A 20,694-nucleotide genomic window follows, 5' to 3' on the forward strand; every position below is an offset into this window, starting at 1 on the left:
CCTCATGCATATTAACAAAGTCATCAAAATGACTAGATGACAATAAAAACAAAATAATCTAACCATATGAGTTTAATGTGCTGTAGCTCTAGCATGGAAGTAGACATTTTTTTAGCTAATGATTTTCAATGTGAACAAACCTTAGCCATGCGACACACTTGATGACATGTTAGACACACAAAGCAATGTGGTGGGCCCCCCTTTACCCTTTTAAAGGAATAATGTTTTTCTGACTTTATAACACACACGTTAACGCCATTTAAAGTCCATTCGAGAATCTTTTCCCTTCCCTAACGTCAATGAATTCTGTTCAACTTTGGAGGATTCATTGTACAATATCTTGCATGTTCATTTACTCTCATACTAGTCCCTACTGTCCAGAGGTGGTAAAAATACTCAAACTCTGCAATAAAGTGTAAAAAAACGTTCTCATATACACGCACACACATAAATATATATATACAAAGTTCTTCCATTTGAGGATTATGGAGGCCACTGTGTTCTTAGGAACCTTGAGTGCTGCAGAAATTCTTTTGTACCTTGCCACAATTCTGTCTCTCATCTCCTTGCCTTCGACCTCATGATTCTCATTTGCTCTGACATGCGCTATGAGCGGTATAGGTCTTATATAGACAGGTGTGTGCCTTTCCAAGTCAAGTCCAATCAGTTTAATTAAACACAACTGGGCCAATAAAGGAGCAGAACTATCTCAAAGAGGAGCAGAAGAAATGGACAGCATGTGAGTTCAATATGAAGGTCGCTGCAAAAGGTCTATAAACTTTATTGCTTATGCTGCACCTGCTCTCATACATACGCTTTAAATTGCAAGCGTATAAGCACATAGTGAATGTTGTTTTCTTTTAATCAGGGTTTGTTCAATGTTGCAAATATGTTAACCAGATATTCCCATACAGTTTTAATGGTTGCTAACAATTTTTCTTGTCTCCATAAAATTTTGAAGGGACTTGCTTTACCATTCTAATGTCCACTGGTTACATTTGCAGAAATTATTTAAACAAACGTGGGAGCTCAAACATCAAATGGTTATTTCATTTTTGGAGCTACTTGAGAGCACTGACAATTTTCCTGAGCTGTTTGACACAGGTTGGCTTTGTGATTTAGCTTTTAATGTGGACATACTATACTGACACACCTAAATTAGCTGAATGGGAAGCTACAAGGGAAAACATTGAGCCTGAAATGAAAGCAAATGTCATAGCCTTCAAACCAGACAAGTTCGATGCACTGGCAAAAATGGGTGCTCAACAACACTGTTTTCACTCAAGGTATGTTAATACTTAAATGTTTTTTTGCTGTTCATGTTTGAAATGTGCTGTTAAAAAAAATGCACGAGCACAAAATTAGGTGCAACCAAATTTTCCACTGTATCACATTCAACATAACAGTATTATAGGGTCACTTACTGCTGACTGTATTTTGCAAGTTTGCTTTCTATTGTTTTTGTGATTGCATGGGTTTTTTGGGGGTCTTTTTTTGCACTTGTTTTGTGTTTGCATTTTTTTTGGGGGGGGGACATTTATGTTATTATGATGGGTATTTTGCATTTGACCATTTGCAGCATTTGTTACTTGCAGTGTTTTTGTTTTGCAGTGTTTTTTTTTTCATTATTCCTGTGTTTTTAGCGTTTGGCCTTTATTCCACTGTAGCAAAAGTTAACGATGAACAGACTGACTGCTAGGAATCAGAAAACTAAAATCAAACTAACTGACAATGGGATACACCTGGGCAAGACACCAGTGGCTGAAGGGAGCTGTAAACACAAGACACCGTGGTTATGAGAACCGGAAAAAAAAACATAACGAGTAAGATGACATAACGAACTGGACACAAGGAAAACAGAACAAAACAATAAGCAAAAAATGAGCACCACTGCTATTTTCACTTTAATGTTATGTAACAATGAATTTTGACACCAATGAGATCTCAAAGAATGTCAGCATGCAGTAAAACTTTATGAAATAGCACTTTGCATTATGTAACCTAGTGTCATAGTACATTGTCATTATACTGCAGTAATCACATATTGCAGGCTGGTTCACTTTTATACTCACAGGGGAAGGAGCAATGCAAAGTGCCAGCCACCACTTTGGGATCTGTGTTTTGAACATTTGGAAAATTTGAAAGGAGGAGTCTGTCAGGATTCGAAGGCTGGAAAAATGCTGTACAAGCCATAGAAATTGTAATACTCCGCGAGGCCAACTTAACATTTGAGCTCAAATATACATTTCACGTTTTTACTTGATAATTTTCACGTTTTTACATGATACGTTTCACGTTATTACATGATAATTTTCACGTTTTTACCTGGTAATTTTCACGTTTTTACATGATACGTTTCACGTTATTACATGATAATTTTCACGTTTTTTTACATGATAAGTTTCACGCTTTTGCGTGATAAGGTATGTGTGTTTTTTTTCTTGGTTTGGCAGCAATACGCTTCCGTAGTTTTGCAATAGGACCCTTGTGGAATTAAGTCAGTTCAAATGTAACCCATTAAAGCCTGAAGCCCCTCGTGAGACATCTCTCTAAAACCTACAGCCGTCTTTGGGGTCACCCTTGAAAACCTGGCATTTTCGCCACCTCCAAAATAATTATTATCTCAGTCCCTGTATCAGATAGTAACACAATTCAAAAAAAATGGAGACCTTATAGACATGTGGCTTTCACATATGCCCGAGTTTAATAATCTTTACTCTTTCAATCAAAGATGCAAGTGAAGCACTATTTTTTTTTTAATCGAGTTGTAATTACCATGCTGTGTTCTCTTACAAAGACGTTGAAATCGTCATTGTCTACGACCATATATCTCAACCATACATCACGTTTGGATTGTTTCATGGCTTTAAAGTCCGCGAGCGAGTCGTCTATATCACTGCCCTGACTTATAGCAGAGCTCCCCCGATCGACTGTGCAATGTGCATTGCTCATCGAAAAAAATCCGAATATCCTCCGACAACTCACAATACCGTCACATGTATATTCTGATGCATTTCATTGGCTAAGAGGCGGAAAATTGGATTTAAAAAAAAAGAAAGAAAGAAAACACGTATACGCTCTCCCGGCTTTAAAGGGAGAACCACAACAGCGCTCCCGTCCTTCATGGGTCAACAGTGCTGCACGTGTAGCAGGTTGGACTAGGGGACATTGAGAACACTTCAGTTGAGTATTGTTCTTGAACTACACTATCCCTGAACATGACCACTTTTGGAGATATTCTCCAGAGCATTGGGGAATTCGGAATTTTCCAGAAGCTCATCATTTGTGCACTGAGCTTCCCGAATATTATTTTAGGGTTTGAGTTTGCCTGCGTATTTTTTATCCAGTCCAATCCAGAGCGACATTGCAACACAGATTGGATCCTCAGGGCTGACTCTAACCTGACGTCGGATGAGCAGCTAAACTTGACCGTTCCTCGAGAGCGCGATGGTTCTTTCAGCAGATGTCGCATGTTTGTGCCGGTGGACTGGGACATCGGAACCATCAGGGAGCACGGACTCAATGAGACCATGGCATGCCAGAATGGTTGGGTCTACTACAATTCTCTTTATACGGCCACCATAGTCACTGACGTAAGTGATGATTGTTGATCTGACACATTATACAATTAAACAAAGTATTGTATTTTAAAATAACTTTTTGTTGTTGTTGTTGCAGTTTGACCTTGTATGTGATCGGGCTAATTTACTACAAGTGGCACAAACAGTGATGATGTCTGGCGTTTTGCTCGGTTGTCTCTTATTCGGACCTTTTGCTGAATCGTAAGTAAGAAGAATGTATCTCACAAGTGGCATCACAATCTATCCTGAATGGGTTTTGTCTTCTCCAGGTTTGGTCGCAAACGAGCAGCTCAAATTCCACTGGTTGTAGTCTTCATTTTTACTGTCACCACTGCATTGTGCCCCAACTACCTCATGTATCTGATATCCCAGTTTTTGATGGGCCTTGGCTATGGAGGTTTTCGACTAAATTGCATTATATTGGGTAAAGTATTGTTATTGTTTGTTCACAAATCTATATTGTTAGTCATACGTGTGATATTTTACAAATTATAGACCAATCTTAAGTGTTGAAAATGGCTTTCTCTCTTTGTCATTGCTAGAGGTTGAACAAATATGCCGCTCTTCAGGGTTTGAAGATAGCCATGCACGGCGTTATACCTGGGTAGGAGGGGCTATAGCCTAAATCTGCCCAGCCCCCCCTTGACCCCCCTCCCCAGCAATTTATTTATTTATTTATATAAAGCCGCACTGGGCAAGAATTCGACCTTCGTAAAAAATTTTCACAACTCTTTTGATGAAACGTTGACTTACAAGTAGTTGAATGGGACATTTGTCATGCCCTTGGGGGGGGAGTCTGTATTGTTTTTACTGGCACTAGGCAACTTTGAGGAGGATGGCAGCAACCCTGGCACACAAAAAAAATACAAATGTCCTGAATTGCTGTACAGTATTCTCACTTCCTTCTTTCGCTATAAGGGCGGAAATCGATTCGAACGTCTACGCGCTATTAGTGGTGTCATGGCAGAAGCCCCCACACCCTCCCCCCAAAAAAGTATTGTTCAAACAAAATTAGATTCATTACCTCATCGCTATTCATCTTTCACACAGCTCCTGGAAATAGAAATGAAATTCAGTCCAACCTGCAGGCCAGCGACAGCTCAGCTAGGATTTCACAACACTACGCGCTGGCACGCATGGGAAATATGGTTGGCTTTTGTCAAAACACTACCGCTTTTGTCCACATGGCGCCTCCATAATCAACAAAAACTGACATGACACAGTGTTGCTTTGAGTTAATTTTGTTTTAAATTCACAAATAAGTAGCCATTCTATTCCAATATAATTCATGTCGCCGTGTTTGTACTGTAGCTGTAACGTGTTTGGGAGGGCAGGGAGAAGCGGGGTGAGTCTTTTAGTTACTTGCATTTTAGGAGTGCATACTGGTTCACTGCGACCGTCCGTTGCTTAATTTTGTCATTCGGCTATTCAGAGTGCACCAAAAACCACGCCAGGCACTTGGCCAGGGGTGGGCAAATTCCGGTCCTTGAGGGCCGGTATCCTGCATACTGATTATATGATTATTTGAACCAGGTGTGTTGCAGCAGGGAGAGATGGAAAACGGGCAGGACACCGGCCCTCGAGGATTGGAATTGCCCACCCCTGCTACATTAGGCGGTCTGACTGGGGATACGCTGCTGGTTGCGTTTTGAAATGAATGAGAGAACAATCTACCTCTCGGAATGCACCCAGTCTCAGAGTAGTGTGTCGGAGTGAATTTCCAAACGTGCCTTCAGTTAAGAGTTAGTTAGCTTGCAGTCCATCTCACGAATGGATCGCTTTGTCAAAAAAGAAAAAAAAACCTTTTTCCCCCAAAAAATCTTTAGTCTTCCAGGGGGGTAATGAAGAGGGCGATTGGAAAAATGAGTTTTAAACTCCCGTAGGAGCACCAGTCGCAGCTCGTAGGTGCGGAGGTTTCGAAACAGTGTGCAACAAGTGTTCCCCAATAAGAACGGGGGAAAACAGCAAGGTGATACCGCCATACAATTTGGGCATTTCTGTCACACTAAGCAGCGTGCACGGAATGGCATACAAAGACATCAATTACCGTGATTGGATGGTACGGTACAAATCTCTACTTTCGGGCAAATGCATACCTTACATTGAATATACATCTCTATCGAGCAGAAAACAGAAAAACGAGAGAACCTCTCAAGTAAGTGAAGTAATGCAAATCCTTTTTTCCCCCAATGTTATGAAGAAACTTTGTTTCTCTGTTCCGACAGCCACAGAGTGGATTGGTGCATCCAAAAGGTCATGGGGAGCATGCGCAACTCAACTATGTGGTGCAATTGGACAGGCCATCCTTGCTGGTCTCATCTACTTTGTCAGAGACTGGAGAGTAGCTCAGCTGATCACTGCAGGTCTACTTGCAGCCATTATTATTTATATATGGTGAGCATCAAACATTTCTTGAGCCATTTCAATAACTTATGATAATTAACACAATATTCTTACTTAATAATCAGGTTCCTTCCAGAGTCAGCCAGGTGGTTGCTGGAGAGAGGGAGGACAGAGGAGGCTAAAGAATTGCTTTTCAAAGTGGCGACTATCAATAAACGCAGAATTTCAGACTCTCTCCTGGAAAAGGTATGACGGCTTGGGCTGCAAACTCTTCTCTTTGTCATTTTTGTTGTGGGGTAAGACTTAGGAGACTCACTGTTGGTACTTGATTGGTACACGGACATCTAACCGCCAAAGCTGAACGTCTGCACTTGTTTGAGTTGCGAGTTGTCAATGATTTGTTGATTTTTGTCACGTGCAGGTGCAATGCATCGCATACAAATCATGTGTCGGAATATATATGTATCTGTTTATATTTCACATCCAACCACAATCAAAATCACTCAATCTATTGTAGCACAATTTTTCCGGATTGGTGTTTTGAACAATGACAAACTGGAATGAACACAATCCAAAATGAAATAATAACGAGGCTTTATTTTTGTGTGTAAGGAGTAGAAAGAGCAAATAATTGCGTAAAAATGTAAAGTACAAAGTAGGCTGAAAAATACAGACTCCACTAAAGTATAGATACCCCAAATTTCGACTTCAGTAAAGTAACACAAAGTATTTTTATTTTGTTACTTGACATATCTGCTAGTAATATGACATATAATATATTTTGGAAGTAATTTGCCCAACGCTGTTCAATAATCATACATTATTCAGTACATTGCAGTTGATTATACTGAAAATCAGTAGATAAGATAATAGAAACTTAATCCATCCCATATATGGCCCCGGTATTTCAAATAAAGTCAAAATTTAAGCTTTTGCTTATGCTTCAATCAATTCCACACTAGTATTCAACAATGTGATAGCAAGAATACCAAAAGAATATTTAATATCTGGTTAAGTTCATTGTTGTTGTTTTTGCAAAAACGTGCTGATCTCTTTTTTGAAATAAAAACTGAAAGCATTCCGCCTTCCTTTTATAGTTATTATGAAAGCCTTAATTATAAAATGACCTAGGTGTGTGGTATCATAGCTGCATGTCTTATATTTCTAACAAATCAATCTGTGTCAAAATCGGTAAAGAATTGACATTATGATGAATTTATTGCAGCCAAACACAGTTACTATACAAGTGAATGGAAGCGCTCACCGGGGACTCCCGGTTCAAGATGGCGGCTAAGTCTGCACTCCCATAACCAGCCAAAATGTTCTCTAGTTTCACTCTAAAACAGTTGGGTCAAAAATCACACAATTTTGGGTCAGAAATTGACCGATCCACAAATTGGGTCAATTTGACCCACCTTCTTGAGTTGTTTTGTACAAAACAGACCCATTTTTGGGGTTGTGTTGTACAAAACAACCATTTTTGTGGGGTTGTTTTCTGCAAAATAACCCAGAAAGTTGGGTCAAATTGATCCAAGTAGTGAAGTGGTCCATTTTTGACCCAAAATTTTGGTATTTTTAATCCAACTGTTTTTGGAGTGTTAAATATGTCAATGGGCTTCTTTTACGCATAGCACCATTGAAGCGCAGCAATGCCACATGCTGGCAGGAGTAAGGTGCTTTTTGGGCTCCAGCGGGCACTGAGTACTTTTTTTTAGCCGTGACCAACACACATTCATTAGATACAACCCCAAATTGTATGGAATGTAAAATCTCTAGAATCGCCAGTCTCAGCGAATGTTCATTTAGTTGTATAAAATTGTAGGGGGAAAAAAGCCGACCAGAGTCATGTGTTCCCTTCTCCCCGATGTATTTGAACAGGATATATGCATACTCAGCTATTTTAATGATTTTATTATTGATAGGAAATCAATGTAAAGCATGGATCATAGAACTAAAATGGAACATGATTTAATTCAACCATAACTTATTTTTTTATTTTTTGCCCTTCACATGGTGGGGGGGACGGCAGGGGGGGGCACTGCCTCACTTGCGCATCCTGACAGAAAACTAGTATTCCACTTTTTAATTGTGCGCTCTGGCTGAGAAGATAATTGCAATGTGATAAATCACCCATGTGACAAGAACCCCCGGTCTCCCATGTAACATATAAATATAATGGCAAAATTCATGCACAAATAATTATTGGTTAGTAGTGGTGCAACGGATCACATAATTAACTCACGGCTCGGCTCGGATCACGGATTTTGAGTCACGAACGGAACGGATTGCATTTCAGATAATCAAAAACAAACAATAAAAACCTGATAAATAGAACTTTGTTTTCATGTATTTTATAAAATGGTTTTGTCTCTTAGAAATAGGTGTAATATGGAAGTTTAAGATTTAAAAGCACAATTTAACGCAATATAAGGCAATTTACATTCTTATTTTATACATGGTACAGTGTATAAAATGGGTATCCTGCCAGACATTTTAAGCTGAGCAAAAGGGTTTTATAAAATGAAGACAAAGTTTTATTTAACTTGTTTTTTTTGTTTTTGTTTTTTTTTCAAAATGAAAAAGACCTCAAAGTGCAATTTACGGCACATTCCCTTTCTTTAAAGAGGAAGAGTATATAACAAAGGTAAGCCACCCAAACCGTGGTGCTTGATCTGTACGCATCACATATCACAGATGATCCATTGCACCACTATTTGTTAAATGAACTTTGGTAAAGTTTTAAACTAAATGTGTTGGACTGATGACTTGTTACATTATCAAAGCATGATGAGGAATGATGTTGTGTTTGTGTGCATTACAGATTTCTATAAAAGAAACTGAAAAAAAAAGCAACATTTTAATGCTTATCCAATCACCTGTGCTTCGTAAATATTTCTTTACCATATTATTTACATGGTAAGTTAAATTACACAATTGATGTAATTAACACGGAATAAGACACACCATTATTATTTAACCATAAAACGTCATTTGCAAAATTAAGAGTAATTTCTTATATCTGGGTGTCATTTTGGCCTTTTTGCAGACTTATTCTTTTTCTTCCCTCCAGGTTCTCACTGAATGTTGCATATTACTGCATTTCGTTCAATGTGGGGAACTTTGGCTTGGACATATTCATGACACAGCTTATTTTTGGACTGAGTGAAATACCAATTCATCTGTTATGCGTCTGGCTATTGGAAGCACTGGGGAGAAGAGTGTCTTGCATTTCAACAATTCTGCTTGGAGGCTTCTTGTGTATGTTGATTCTCGCGTTTCATAAAGGTAAGGCAGAAGTTGTGTTCTTATTAAAAATAATGATTGGATACCGTGACTGATAAGTAATTTAATACAATGAAATCTCAAATGAAATTGCATAAATTAAAATGAATTGAAAATAAATGATTATTTGTTTTCAATTCATTTTAATTAATTCTATTTGCTATATTTTAATTGTATGTATTATTATAATTTCTTGTCTTAATTCTCAATCTTTTTTATTGCTATTGTGTTTTATGTTTGATTGTCATTTATGTATTGCATTCTTTTTTTTTTTTTAAAGTGCTCTTTAAATAAATAAAATGTTATGGAGTTTAGTTCAGTAAATTTTCAATACACTGTCTACAAACACAACTTGTGGATTCTCAATAATCAGATTTTGATTTCTTACTCTGTTTAAGGAAATCCTGTTGCTGTTACGATACTTGCCACCTCAGGACGCTTTATAACCAATTGGGCTGCAACCATATGTAATATTTATGTTCAAGAGTTATTCCCAACAACTTGTCGGTAAGACAATGCCGATCTCACTTTGGACACTTTCTAACCATACCTGATACCACACCAAAACATGAAATATACATTGAGGGGAAAAAGTGTTTTGTTTTGATATGATTAGTGACTACAGCTAAAACCTTGACAGGACATTTTTGAGACGGAGTTCCGCGTGCACTTTTTCTCGCCTCAGACAAACAGCTTCTGGTTTGGGCTCCATTGCAAGTCGGGCCGGCGGTCTCATTGCGCCACTGGTCAACATGTTGGCTATGTTCCACTGGTCCTTACCCATCATAAGCTTCAGTAGCCTCACCCTGATCAGCGGGGGTCTCTGTTTCATGCTTCCTGAGACACGGGGGATAGAGCTGCCAGATTCGTTAGATGAGGCCGAAAGCAACAGGTAAAGAATTTCAGGAGAATATGTTCAAACAGGTAGCTACAGAAAGATCTTATGTCCACGTTTGCCATATGCTGACTTCAAACGTGATATTCTATATTCATTGTCACAGTGTATGAATGGAATCCACAACAATGACATATTACACCAACTAATGCTTGTTTAATTCTCTTTTCTTGCAGAAAGAAGGCAATGAAGAAAGAGAGTAACTCAAATATTATACACATCAAATCAAGTAAATTGTAATACAAGTCTATCTAATAAGACATGAGATAGTAGGACATAAGCTTACACATCGTTCCAATTTACATCATTCTAGACTCTTGTTTGCTGAAAAACAATCTTATTTCCATGAGGCTACCTGTCAGTATACACACACAAGCGTAGAAGAGACTTAGCTAGACAATATCAGCACTATATGCTTTAATCTTAACACATACAATTTGCACAATCCTTGAGTCTCTCATCAATCAAAAAGGACGCCGGCAGGTCTACTGTCTGACCACCTGTAACATTTCCTAATGTGAAAAAAAAAAAACTCCTGCGACCTCCTACCTACCAACATGACTGAACATGCAGCAAAATGGCAGCCTGGTATTGGTCATACAATGTGTTGATATTGAAAGGTAGATGATAAATTTGCCACATCTCCTGGTTAAAGCAAAGTACAATTGCACATTTGCCAAGGTACAGACAGTTCTGCTTGCCGCTCTTAAGCAGAAGTAGGAGGGGTGAGGAAGATCAAACCATTTTTAAGCAAAAGGGCTGTGTGCTGTATTCCTGTTGTTCATGTATTACGTCCCGACCAAGCACTGTATGGTTTTAAAAATTTCTGGCTTGTTTAAAAGGACACAGTAGAAAAAAAAAATAATAATGATCTCTAAAATTTTGAGGGTGCTTGGAGAGTCTTTAGGGGTGCTCCAGCACCCCCAAAAATGGACTAGACATCCCTATGTATATATTCATGGAGGGCTACAAACTTATATTGTAATGATTCCTTTTGTAACTTACTAATAACACAGTCTATTTTCATTGTAATGTTATCTAAGTGTTTTTTATATTGGTTATTTACTACAAATAAATATTGAAGCAGTTGCAATTTTTGTCATCATTAATATCTACTCAGTGATTCAATACTCTTGTTACTGATGATGCGTTATGGTCAATCTATGTGATTCAATACTCTTGTTACTGATGATGCGTTATGGTCAATCTATGCATACATTTACAATAAAGGGTTGCTTTCCTTTACTGCTTGGGGATGAGCTTAAGTTTATATCTCAGTTTAGGTTGAGTAAACACTGGACTGGCAACCAGCCAATTGTGGGGCAGACAAACATTCATACTTATATTCACATCTATGGGCAATTTACAGTTTTCAATTAACCCAACATACCGGTACATGTTTTGGATTGTGGGAGGAAGCCGGAGTACCCGGGGGAAAAAAACACCGCGCATGCACATGCGAACACCACTCATAATACTCGTCCAGCATTTACAGCTTGGAGGCCGTTGCACTTGCAGTAGAATTCTTGTTGCAACTAATGTGATCAGTCTTGCTTTATCCCTGGACGTTTTCCTGTGATGAGATGAGACCTACAAAGTGTCATAATTTATGTTATTTTGTTCTTAAATGCATATACCAGGGGTGTTTGGGGGGGGGGTGTTCACGGTCGGGCAGTGCCCACCCACGGACACGCTCTGCCCACCCAAAGAAAACTGGATGTAGTTATGATGGCAGAACCCAAAACAAAACAAAAACATTGTCACCTGCCTGTTCATACTGTTCAGTTATGGATGTCTTCTAATTCAAATCAAATCAAATCAATTTTTATTTGTTTAGCCCAAATCACCACAACAGTTCTCAATTAAGGAGAAAACAAAACACGTTTTAAGGTGCAGTAGCCCTACGCTGGATTTCGACCTATCCATCTTTTTTGCCTCCTGCCCCGTTTTTCTCTGCAACAGTGATGTTTTGTATTGTATACCTGTGGTGATGTGTGTTATGATGGATATTTATTAAAATTGCAGTCAGACAGAATGAGGTACGATGGGGGAGCGACAGAGACAAAAGTGAGGACAGAAAGAAAAACAAGTAAAAATGACAAACAAAACATTGACTCCTACAGCATTACATTGGAATTCGGTTTTAAACATAATAGTGCTACACCCTGAGGGAGATAAAACTATAGAATAGGAAAGGACAGGACTGGATGGGGACAAGACAAGAAGAGCTCAGGGAGTGTGAAACCAGTGCAATTGGATTTTGGTGGGAGTCTAATATCTACACACCTGCAGAAAGTGCAAGTGAGGGGACGGCAGTCCAAATTTGTAAAGTCGGAACAGCTGTGTAAATGAGAGTGTGGCCCCACACCAAACTGTGAAGTCTCCGAAGAACCATGCAAGTGAATCAATACCATCAGGCATGCACAGTGAAGGTCAGGAGTGTCCTGGAGTTGTTGGAAGCGCAAGCAAGCCAAGTGGTCCAGGTCAGTCCGCCAGCCACACGGAAGCATCCCACCGCAATGACTCACTGCCTCACCCTTGGCAAACCAACACCCCAACCCACTCCCAGGGGGGCAAGAGGTGACCCACGTGCCAGCAGAGCCCGCAGCAGAAGCATAACAGTGAATTCCGGTCAACTCCGGACATACTGAATCTTACAAAAGTTGTAATTTGCCATTACATATCTATATAATCTTACACATTACACTTTTTCAAATGGCTACTGTCACATGAACGGAAATCAGCGATATACGGCGTACATGTTTTATAACACAGGTGTTGACAGGTAGTGCAGCCGCCGACCCAACCAAGGGCGAGTTGTTCACTAGGTGGAGAAGACGACAGGCGAGAGCACCCGACGGGGATGATAACGGGGGTCCACGGATGGCCACCATGGGGTCGGAGACCAGAGCACTCAGCGCCCACAGCCATCCAGCCAGATAGGGGTCTGTTAGATGAGACCCACTCTTCCTTCAAGGCGCAGCCCTCGCCATGACAAGTAGGAAGCTCAGAGACAATGGACTCGGTCGTTACATGAGCCCTGAGCAACTGTGTTGTCATTTTCAGTCAACAGAAGTGACAAAATGGCCGCCCCCCAGAGATGGCTTAAAAGGGGTGGATTTTGCATATTCCACAAACTGAATATAAATCAGAATGACGCATTTCAATTAGTGGCCCTGCTGGGAACATATTCTTGAAAAAATGTCTTTGGGTTGATTTCCCTTTCAGTCAAAACTGATTTACTGTCTGAACTGACAGTATGTTCTCCATGAGCAAAACAACATAACAAATGCAAAATGAGCTAATAATAGCTACTGGAAAAATACACCTTAGCTGTCTGTTTAGATTTGAAAATTTTTGAATGGCAGAAGCTGGTGCTTTTAGGCTGGCACAAAATAACACATTCACCACGAGTAATTCAAAAACAAAAAAAAATGTTATAAAAAAGGCCATGAATGGGGAATATCTTGCTTCTCCAAATCTGTTGTGTCTTGGTTATTTTTTCTCTTATTTATTTTTTTGACAAAATAAGGAGTAGAAAAGTACCGCTATCCTTTTTAAAATGAAGTAAGTAAACCCAAAAAGTCAACAATATTTCATTACTTGGCACCACTCGCCTTACTGGAACTTAATATTTATTTACCTAGATTTATCCTTTTACATTACCTTGTCATAACAGAAAATGCTGTCTTCAAACCATAAGTTAAGAGTTGTGGTAGTAGCACAAAGACTGATAAAAACCAAAGTACACAGATTTTAATGTTACTGTGATTGTTTATAAGTGTTACTGTGCTCATTTAGAGCAATGATTTTAAACCGTGAAATGTTAACCGAAAAATGAATAAACTTTCAACTATGTATCGTAGTTGTAAGCATACGCTTGAAACCACAGCAAGGCTCAAGTGTCTTTTTAGGAGCACAGTAATCTCTAACGTGAAATTTTCACAAATTGACTTAGTAAATATTCACATTTCCACTCATTTTTACTATATGACTGATAAATGGGAAGAAAGTGTGGAGCAGCAGTTTGTCAGCCACCGCAACAAAAATATTGAATTAAATAAATCAGCAAGTTTATTTATTAGTCACACGTGTGTACTAAATTTTAGGAGCAGAACGCCACTACTTTGGGGCAGTCATTGGTACATGATCCATCCTTTGTTGATTTCCATTTCAGTACTTTCATTAACATATACAGTAGTTCCCTCATGTTGAAAACCCATGTTAAAGTTATCTAAAATGTTAAAGTTATCTAAAATTAACACAATGACATCATAAACCCTACACAAGGTTCAAACAAAAATGTCAGTTTCATTGAAATGTGGGATGCTTAGGCATACAGTAGAAATATCACAAACATGAATCATACATTCATCAATACATTCAAGACAAGTAATTTTTTCATAATTTTATACATTTGTACTTCATTGCTTGCAATTATAAGCTCAAACAGCTCAGAGCTCAATTACTGCATTTGTTAAAACAAAATCATGTTATTTAAAAACTGTAACATATAATTTTATTTATTTTTTACAAATACAGTTTATTATTTCAAAATGTAATTAGAGATGTGAATCAATATGGTTTGTTTTTCTTGCAAAACCCATTATTAATTATACAAAACAATCATATGCACAACTGTGATCACGTTTGAGCCCTGCTCTTATCCTAGCAAATCATCCATCCAATTACTGTTCTTAACATCATTCTCTGCAGTTTGTTTGTCCAAAGGCGAAGATAAATCACTTGACTCGTGAGACTTTGGCAGTAACTGTGTCTCAGATGCAAAGATGTCAAGAGAGAAAAGATCTCCCTGGGCTGACGGAGCGACAGAGGGTTTTGTAGCTGAGTCATCGAGCAGCCCATTCAGTGGACTAGCACTGAGACTTTCTGCACTAGCTGGCAGTTCAGCCATTGCAAAGATATTATCAGGGATGGTGACTGGTGGGTCGTGAACAGGTTGTTGGGTGAACAAACTGCTATTTGAGCTAAATAAGTCAAAATCCGACTCTTGAATGTGTGTCAGGTTGTTTGTTGTCAAAGTTACTAAGCCTTGATTGTTAGCCTGGCTGACGGAATCTGAGGCAGTCACTTGCTCTACCAATCCAAGCACTTCAATTTGGGTTGATCCTATTTGAGTGTCAACCAGGTTAAATTTCTCAGAGGATGCTTCATTAGTGACTGAATACATCACATCAATTGGGTCATCCCCCAAACTCTCCTGGGAAATAAACTGATCAAGAGGTATAGGACTAGCTTGAGAAGCTTCTTGAATGACATCAAAAAATGTGTTGTGGTCAATATTCATCTCTTTTGGTTTTGTTGCATTATCAAGCTCATCTTTATCTTGATTGGTCTCAGGAAATAGTGGATCAGCAGAGACAGAACTGACAGTAGGAACTCTGCTTTGTTCAACTAGCAGTTCATCAGTTGACTCCTGAGAACTATGCATGTCAATGGAAGGAAGGACATTGTAGTCATCTGTCTCAGGATCAGCTGGTGGGAGAAGTGTCGCCTCACTGCTGCTGTCATCAGTGGCAGTTGCATCTTGCTCGTTTGATTCTGTTTGGACCGGATCCGTTAGGCCGTCACTTGTTTCACTAGCTGGCATCTCTGGCTCTGCGTAAACAGTCCCCTCTTTGCTGCTATCAAGCGTGTTTGAGTCAGAAGCGAGAGCTCTGTTTTCACTGGCATCTTCAACTTCCTGAGGTTTGACTTGGACGATATCAGCCGCATCTGCATTCTCATCATCAGGTTGCATTTTACATTCGTTGTCAAACGCTGCCAATTTTGTGGCACCTTCATTCTTGTCTGATGATGACTGAATGAGTCTTCCCAAGAGTCCAACACCAGGCTTCTCATCTGCTTTCTTGACACTTTTTGCTTCAGTCTTGCCATTTTTTTCAGTGTCACTCGCAGCAAAGAGCTTTAACAAAGGGCTTCTTCCTTTGGACCAAGATCCTAGTCTGACCTTTGACCTGTCAGTCTGTTTTACATAATTCCCAGGAGAATTTGTTTTTGCAAGAACCTGTTTTTTGGTACTGTCTTCTTTTGCTAAATTGTTCTGCTCATCCTTACTATCGATGCTTTCAGAGAGCGTTTCAGTTAGTTTTGGTTTTGTAAGAGGATTTGCTTTTTCAAACTTTATGTCCGGTTTATCATATGACTCTTGTGCCACACAAGTTGAAGTGTCTTTGACATCATCGCCTGAGTTACCAAGAAGTCTCTGTTCATCTTTGTCGTCACTTTGCAGCAACCCTGGAGTTTTCCCAACATTAGCCTCTACAGTGGTTGCCTCTCCTCTGGGCTTAAGTCCATGTTGTATTTTTCTGAACTCACTAGATTGCTCTAAGTCGTTGTTGTCTTCATTTACATTATTATTGCATGTTTTAACTTGGAGCCCATTGACATCCTCCTCTGTATCATCTGAGGCCAGTTGAAGTGTTTGATCATCGTGACAAATGTCAACATTTGGTGCAAACCATACAGATTTCCTTTTTTTTTTTATAGTAGCATCCAGTTTGTTTGATGCTTTATTCAGTTTTGTTTTGTTGGGGGGTACAGCTGCTGTCCACTTCTTATTTGCATCTGAGAAACTGCTCTCTTTTTCTAGCGAAGGAAAAGACAAGTGAAGTGTTGTTGGAGAATTGCTGTCTTGTTTGGTTTTTGTGGCACCACTCCTGGATTTCGGTTGCTCAAAAATCGCTTTCTCCTCTTTTGTCTGAGGTTTCCCCCCGATTTCTGACACATTGGAATGTGCAAACATCATGATCTTTTCTCTTTGTTTCAAACTCGGTGCGTTTACATTGTGAAGAGGGTTCTTCTTCTCTGGTGGCCAGTTAACTTTCAGTTTGCCCCTGGCATCAGCACGGCTGCCATGTCTCATCTCGGTTTCACGTGACTTTGTGGCAAAAACTTCAACGGATGTCCCTGTGGTGGTAGTGGAAGTCTTTGAGTTGCTTTTTATCATTTTTGGTGTGGTTGGGGTGTCAGGTTCATCTATTCCTTTATGTTTTTGAAGCCAGTGGTCTTTATGCTGCATGTGCCCAAATCCTTCGTCATAATTTCCCTTTCTTTTGAAAAGCTGTTGGTAGTGAGACATGCAGTAGAACTCGCCATAAAGAGAGGAATAGTTGTGAATGCTGTTGAATGAAAAAAAAAAAATTACTTTACAGTATAAGTGAAATGCTAACTGAATTGATAGATTTAAAGCAGTCATTCTCAACCAATGTGCTGTGGCACATTAGTGTGCCATGAGAGATCATCATGTGTGCCGCGGGAAATTCCATCCATCCATCCATTATCTATACCGCTTTTCCTCACAAGGGTCACGGGGCGTGCTGCAGCCTATCCCAGCTGTCTTCGGGCAGTAGGCGGGGGACACCCTGAATTGGTTGCCAGCCAATCGCAAGGCACACAGAGACAAACATCCACACTCACAATGACACCTAGGGGCAATTTAGAGTGTCCAATCAACTTACCATGCATGTTTTTGGAATGTGGGAGGAAACCGGAGTACTTGGAGAAAAAACACGCAAGCCGGGATCGAACCCACGACCTCTAAACTGTGAGGCGGACGTGCTAACCAGTCGACCACCGTGCTGCCCTGCCACGGGAAATTATCCAATTGTAATTATTTTGACAAAAAATATATATTTCCTAATTAAAACGGTTTTGTTAATTTATTTATGCCAACCATGTATAGGAACAGGCAAAACAATAAAATGTTCTTCCTCTAGGTGACAGAAGGTACATAATGACCTTATATCCACTTTTTGTCAATCGTTTTGCTAAGTGGTGTGCCGCGAGATTTTTTTGAAGTATGTGCCTTGGCTCAATAAAGGTTGAGAAACACCGATTTAAAGTATGATAGTGTATTTGTCAAACATCTCACCTGAGCTTCTTTTGACAGTGCTTGCAGCAGAAGCAGTTGTTGTGAAGGATAAGTTTATTGGCCACCATTTTTTCCATTGGATACACTGGTGTCAAACAGGCTGAACACATTTCCTTGACGGGTGAGAAGAACTGTAATGATGGAGACAACAAGGTAACAACAAACTGATCATCATGTAACAATAAAGGAACATTTTAAGACCTACTAGTTCTGTTTTCATTATGAAAGAAACTTAAAGTGGGACATACAGTATTACTGAAAATTGAAAATTTGAAAATTTTATACAAATAGCTTTGTCTGTGGAGTGCTTGTCCAAAGTTAGCCTATAATGGCTTTGTGTGAGGTAAGCAGTTACAATGGATTTTGTTAGATGAACGCATTAGCTAACCGCTTTAGCTTCTAATAAGCAGCACTTACTTGATTGCTTGATGAAGTTGTCCAAGCAGTGTTGGTGGAGAGGGTGTATTTGTGTTTGGCGATAACTCAAGCCACCATACACATACACTATAGTGATTGAACTCCTGCGTCCGTGAGTTAAAATGCTTTATTGTTTAGGACTGCTCACTTTTTACCACACTCTGAACTCTGCTTCCGCAAGTAGAAGCAACTAGGCAGTCACACTGTATGTAGCAACACTGAAGAGGAGATGGCCAAGTGCCATCTGGAATGTGCATGTTGGCAGTGTTTTGACAAATGCGTGTCACAGATATGAAAATACCCACTAACTGTGAAAATAATGTCTCCTCCAACACTGTAAATGGATTGCAGCGTTGTGATTGTGCATATCGTCGCTGTCCTGTGAAAAACACTTATCTCGAATTTTGGAAACTTTTTAAATTTTCACATTAATGTGATATCTGTAACGTGGAAACACCATTCACGTAAAAATAAGAAAATGAAAAAAAATTTAGATGTGTTTTTCACAGGACAGCGACGATATGTATACAGGACTTTGGCTGCATATACTGCATGGATAGAGTTGAAGCTAAGTATCTTCTTCTACCTTGATTTTCAATGCACAACATGGCATTACACACTTCTGATGACTATTTTGTATAAGTAAACACATTTTTCAATAAAATATTCCTAATTTCATATTACACTTAACCAAAAATAATCCCACTTCTGTATTTCCTCTCCGTGCTCGCCGCGGCCATCGAAGCCTCGCTGCAAAAAATAGATCTAAAAAATTAAAGGGATTTCCGTCTATGCTTAATACGTCTATTTTAAAATTTTTCCCATCATTCGTCAACCGTCAGAAAAACGGGCGCCCGTCAGTGATGGATAGACGGTCCGGTCAGTCACGTAGACGGAATGCCCAGCTCGGCTAATTTGGCAGTATCATATTTCTTATTTTTAGCATTTGAAAAGTGATTCTGTCTACTGACAGTGACTTATTTGCTTATCAAATCGGAAACACAGGAACACTGTGAATAAAGGAATAGGTACAGAAAAAGCCTGCGATTGGCTGGCAACCAATTCGGGGTGTCCCCCGCCTACTGCCCATTGAGCCCTGGGATAGGCTCCAGCACTCCCGTGACCCTTGTGAGGATAAGATAATGGATGGATGGATGGGTACAGAAAAAGCCAAGTAACAATAAATAAAATAATCATCTTTCTTAGTCTCTTCTGTGCTCACTGAGATACTTAAATTTGAAGGGCAACTTATCTTTGATGTGTTGTTCGAGGGAAGGGGTGGAAATCTCAACCACAGACACACGTGTGTGTAAATTCAGTGGTTCCCAAAATTAATATAGCCAAGGCACATACAGTTCACTTCCGAGTGTCCCAATTTGTTGTTGGGAACAAATCACCGCATCAGTAGGGTACTGTACCTCCGAGCGTACCGGCTAGCTTTTGTTTACATAGCTCCGCGGGAGAAATGTCACGTGTGCCAGTCAGCCAATCAAGTGCATCTTCAGACGAGTCAAATTATCATGTGGGTTATGCAGCCAATCGGCGAGTAAGATTACATTTTAAGAACGGCTCATTATTTTGTAGCCGAATAAGACCGGGATGATAGCAAGGAACTGTTGCCGCACCATTCCGTGCTCCCCACCCACCACATACACAATAATGGGGTTGACCGTACGCTTTACCCAGCTAAAATCATTTTCGAAAAGGGCTTCAGGAGCCGCATTAAACCGGCCAAAGATCCGCATGCGGCCCGCGAGCCGCGGGTTGGCGAGACCTGATCTAGTGTGTAATTGCCCTGTCTTGATAATAGTTTCCATGACTTTGTATCAACTAGAGGACGACGCGTGTAAATTGAGGCCAGTTAGTTTGCTTTCTTAAAAGACTGCAGTAAAAAGATACCTGCTCCGCAGCAGTTCCAAAAGTTGTCTGTAGCAACTGTTTGAACCAAAAATATTGTGTTTAAATAATGCAAATCGTTGCTGTCCTGTGAAAAACACTTATATCCAATTTGGGAAAATGTTTTAATTTTCACATTAATGCCTGTAATGCGGAAACACCATTCATGTAAAAAAAAGAAAAAAAATGGACAAGTGTTTTTCACAGGAGAGCGACAATTTACTAACATAAATAATACTTTTCTATCCAATCAAAACACCATTATGTATTACTTTCTGTCATATGAAGTTATTGTAAAATCAATAAATACATTTCTTAATATTTGATATTTTTTTTTACAATCATCTTAATGCCCCCCTAATGCAATAATAATTCTGAATGTCCAT

At 39.4% G+C, this 20,694-nt stretch overlaps 2 protein-coding genes across 5 annotated transcripts; one reads left to right on the plus strand and one right to left on the minus strand.

Annotated features, from left to right (window-relative positions):
* The first annotated feature begins 710 nt into the window (after positions 1 to 710).
* Positions 711 to 11,199, plus strand: slc22a13a (solute carrier family 22 member 13a). 4 transcript variants are annotated; one of them, XM_086044138.1, is made up of 11 exons: positions 711 to 769; positions 3,348 to 3,593; positions 3,679 to 3,782; positions 3,851 to 4,005; positions 5,807 to 5,975; positions 6,050 to 6,170; positions 8,746 to 8,840; positions 8,995 to 9,209; positions 9,605 to 9,713; positions 9,892 to 10,098; positions 10,278 to 11,199. In XM_086044138.1, the coding sequence occupies exons 2-11, from the start codon at positions 3,471 to 3,473 to the stop codon at positions 10,339 to 10,341; spliced, it is 1,362 nt and encodes a 453-aa protein (XP_085900264.1). In that variant the 5' UTR covers positions 711 to 769; positions 3,348 to 3,470; the 3' UTR covers positions 10,342 to 11,199. The 4 variants fall into 4 exon arrangements, with proteins under 4 accessions (XP_085900264.1, XP_085900267.1, XP_085900263.1 ...); XM_086044141.1 differs by lacking the exon at positions 711 to 769 and adding an exon at positions 1,057 to 1,286; XM_086044139.1 differs by lacking the exon at positions 711 to 769 and adding an exon at positions 2,716 to 3,182.
* Positions 11,200 to 13,921: 2,722 nt separating this feature from the next.
* On the minus strand, positions 13,922 to 18,123 carry LOC147140595 (uncharacterized). Its single transcript, XM_086043157.1, has 2 exons — positions 17,996 to 18,123; positions 13,922 to 17,243 (listed from the first exon to the last, which is right to left on the minus strand). The coding sequence occupies exons 1-2, from the start codon at positions 18,103 to 18,105 to the stop codon at positions 14,765 to 14,767; spliced, it is 2,589 nt and encodes an 862-aa protein (XP_085899283.1). The 5' UTR covers positions 18,106 to 18,123; the 3' UTR covers positions 13,922 to 14,764.
* Between the last annotated feature and the right edge of the window lie 2,571 nt (positions 18,124 to 20,694).

The sequence above is a fragment of the Filicampus tigris genome, chromosome 10, assembly GCF_054856515.1.
Source record: "Filicampus tigris isolate MCC_2025a chromosome 10, RoL_Ftig_1.0, whole genome shotgun sequence".
Taxonomy (NCBI): Eukaryota; Metazoa; Chordata; class Actinopteri; order Syngnathiformes; family Syngnathidae; genus Filicampus; species Filicampus tigris.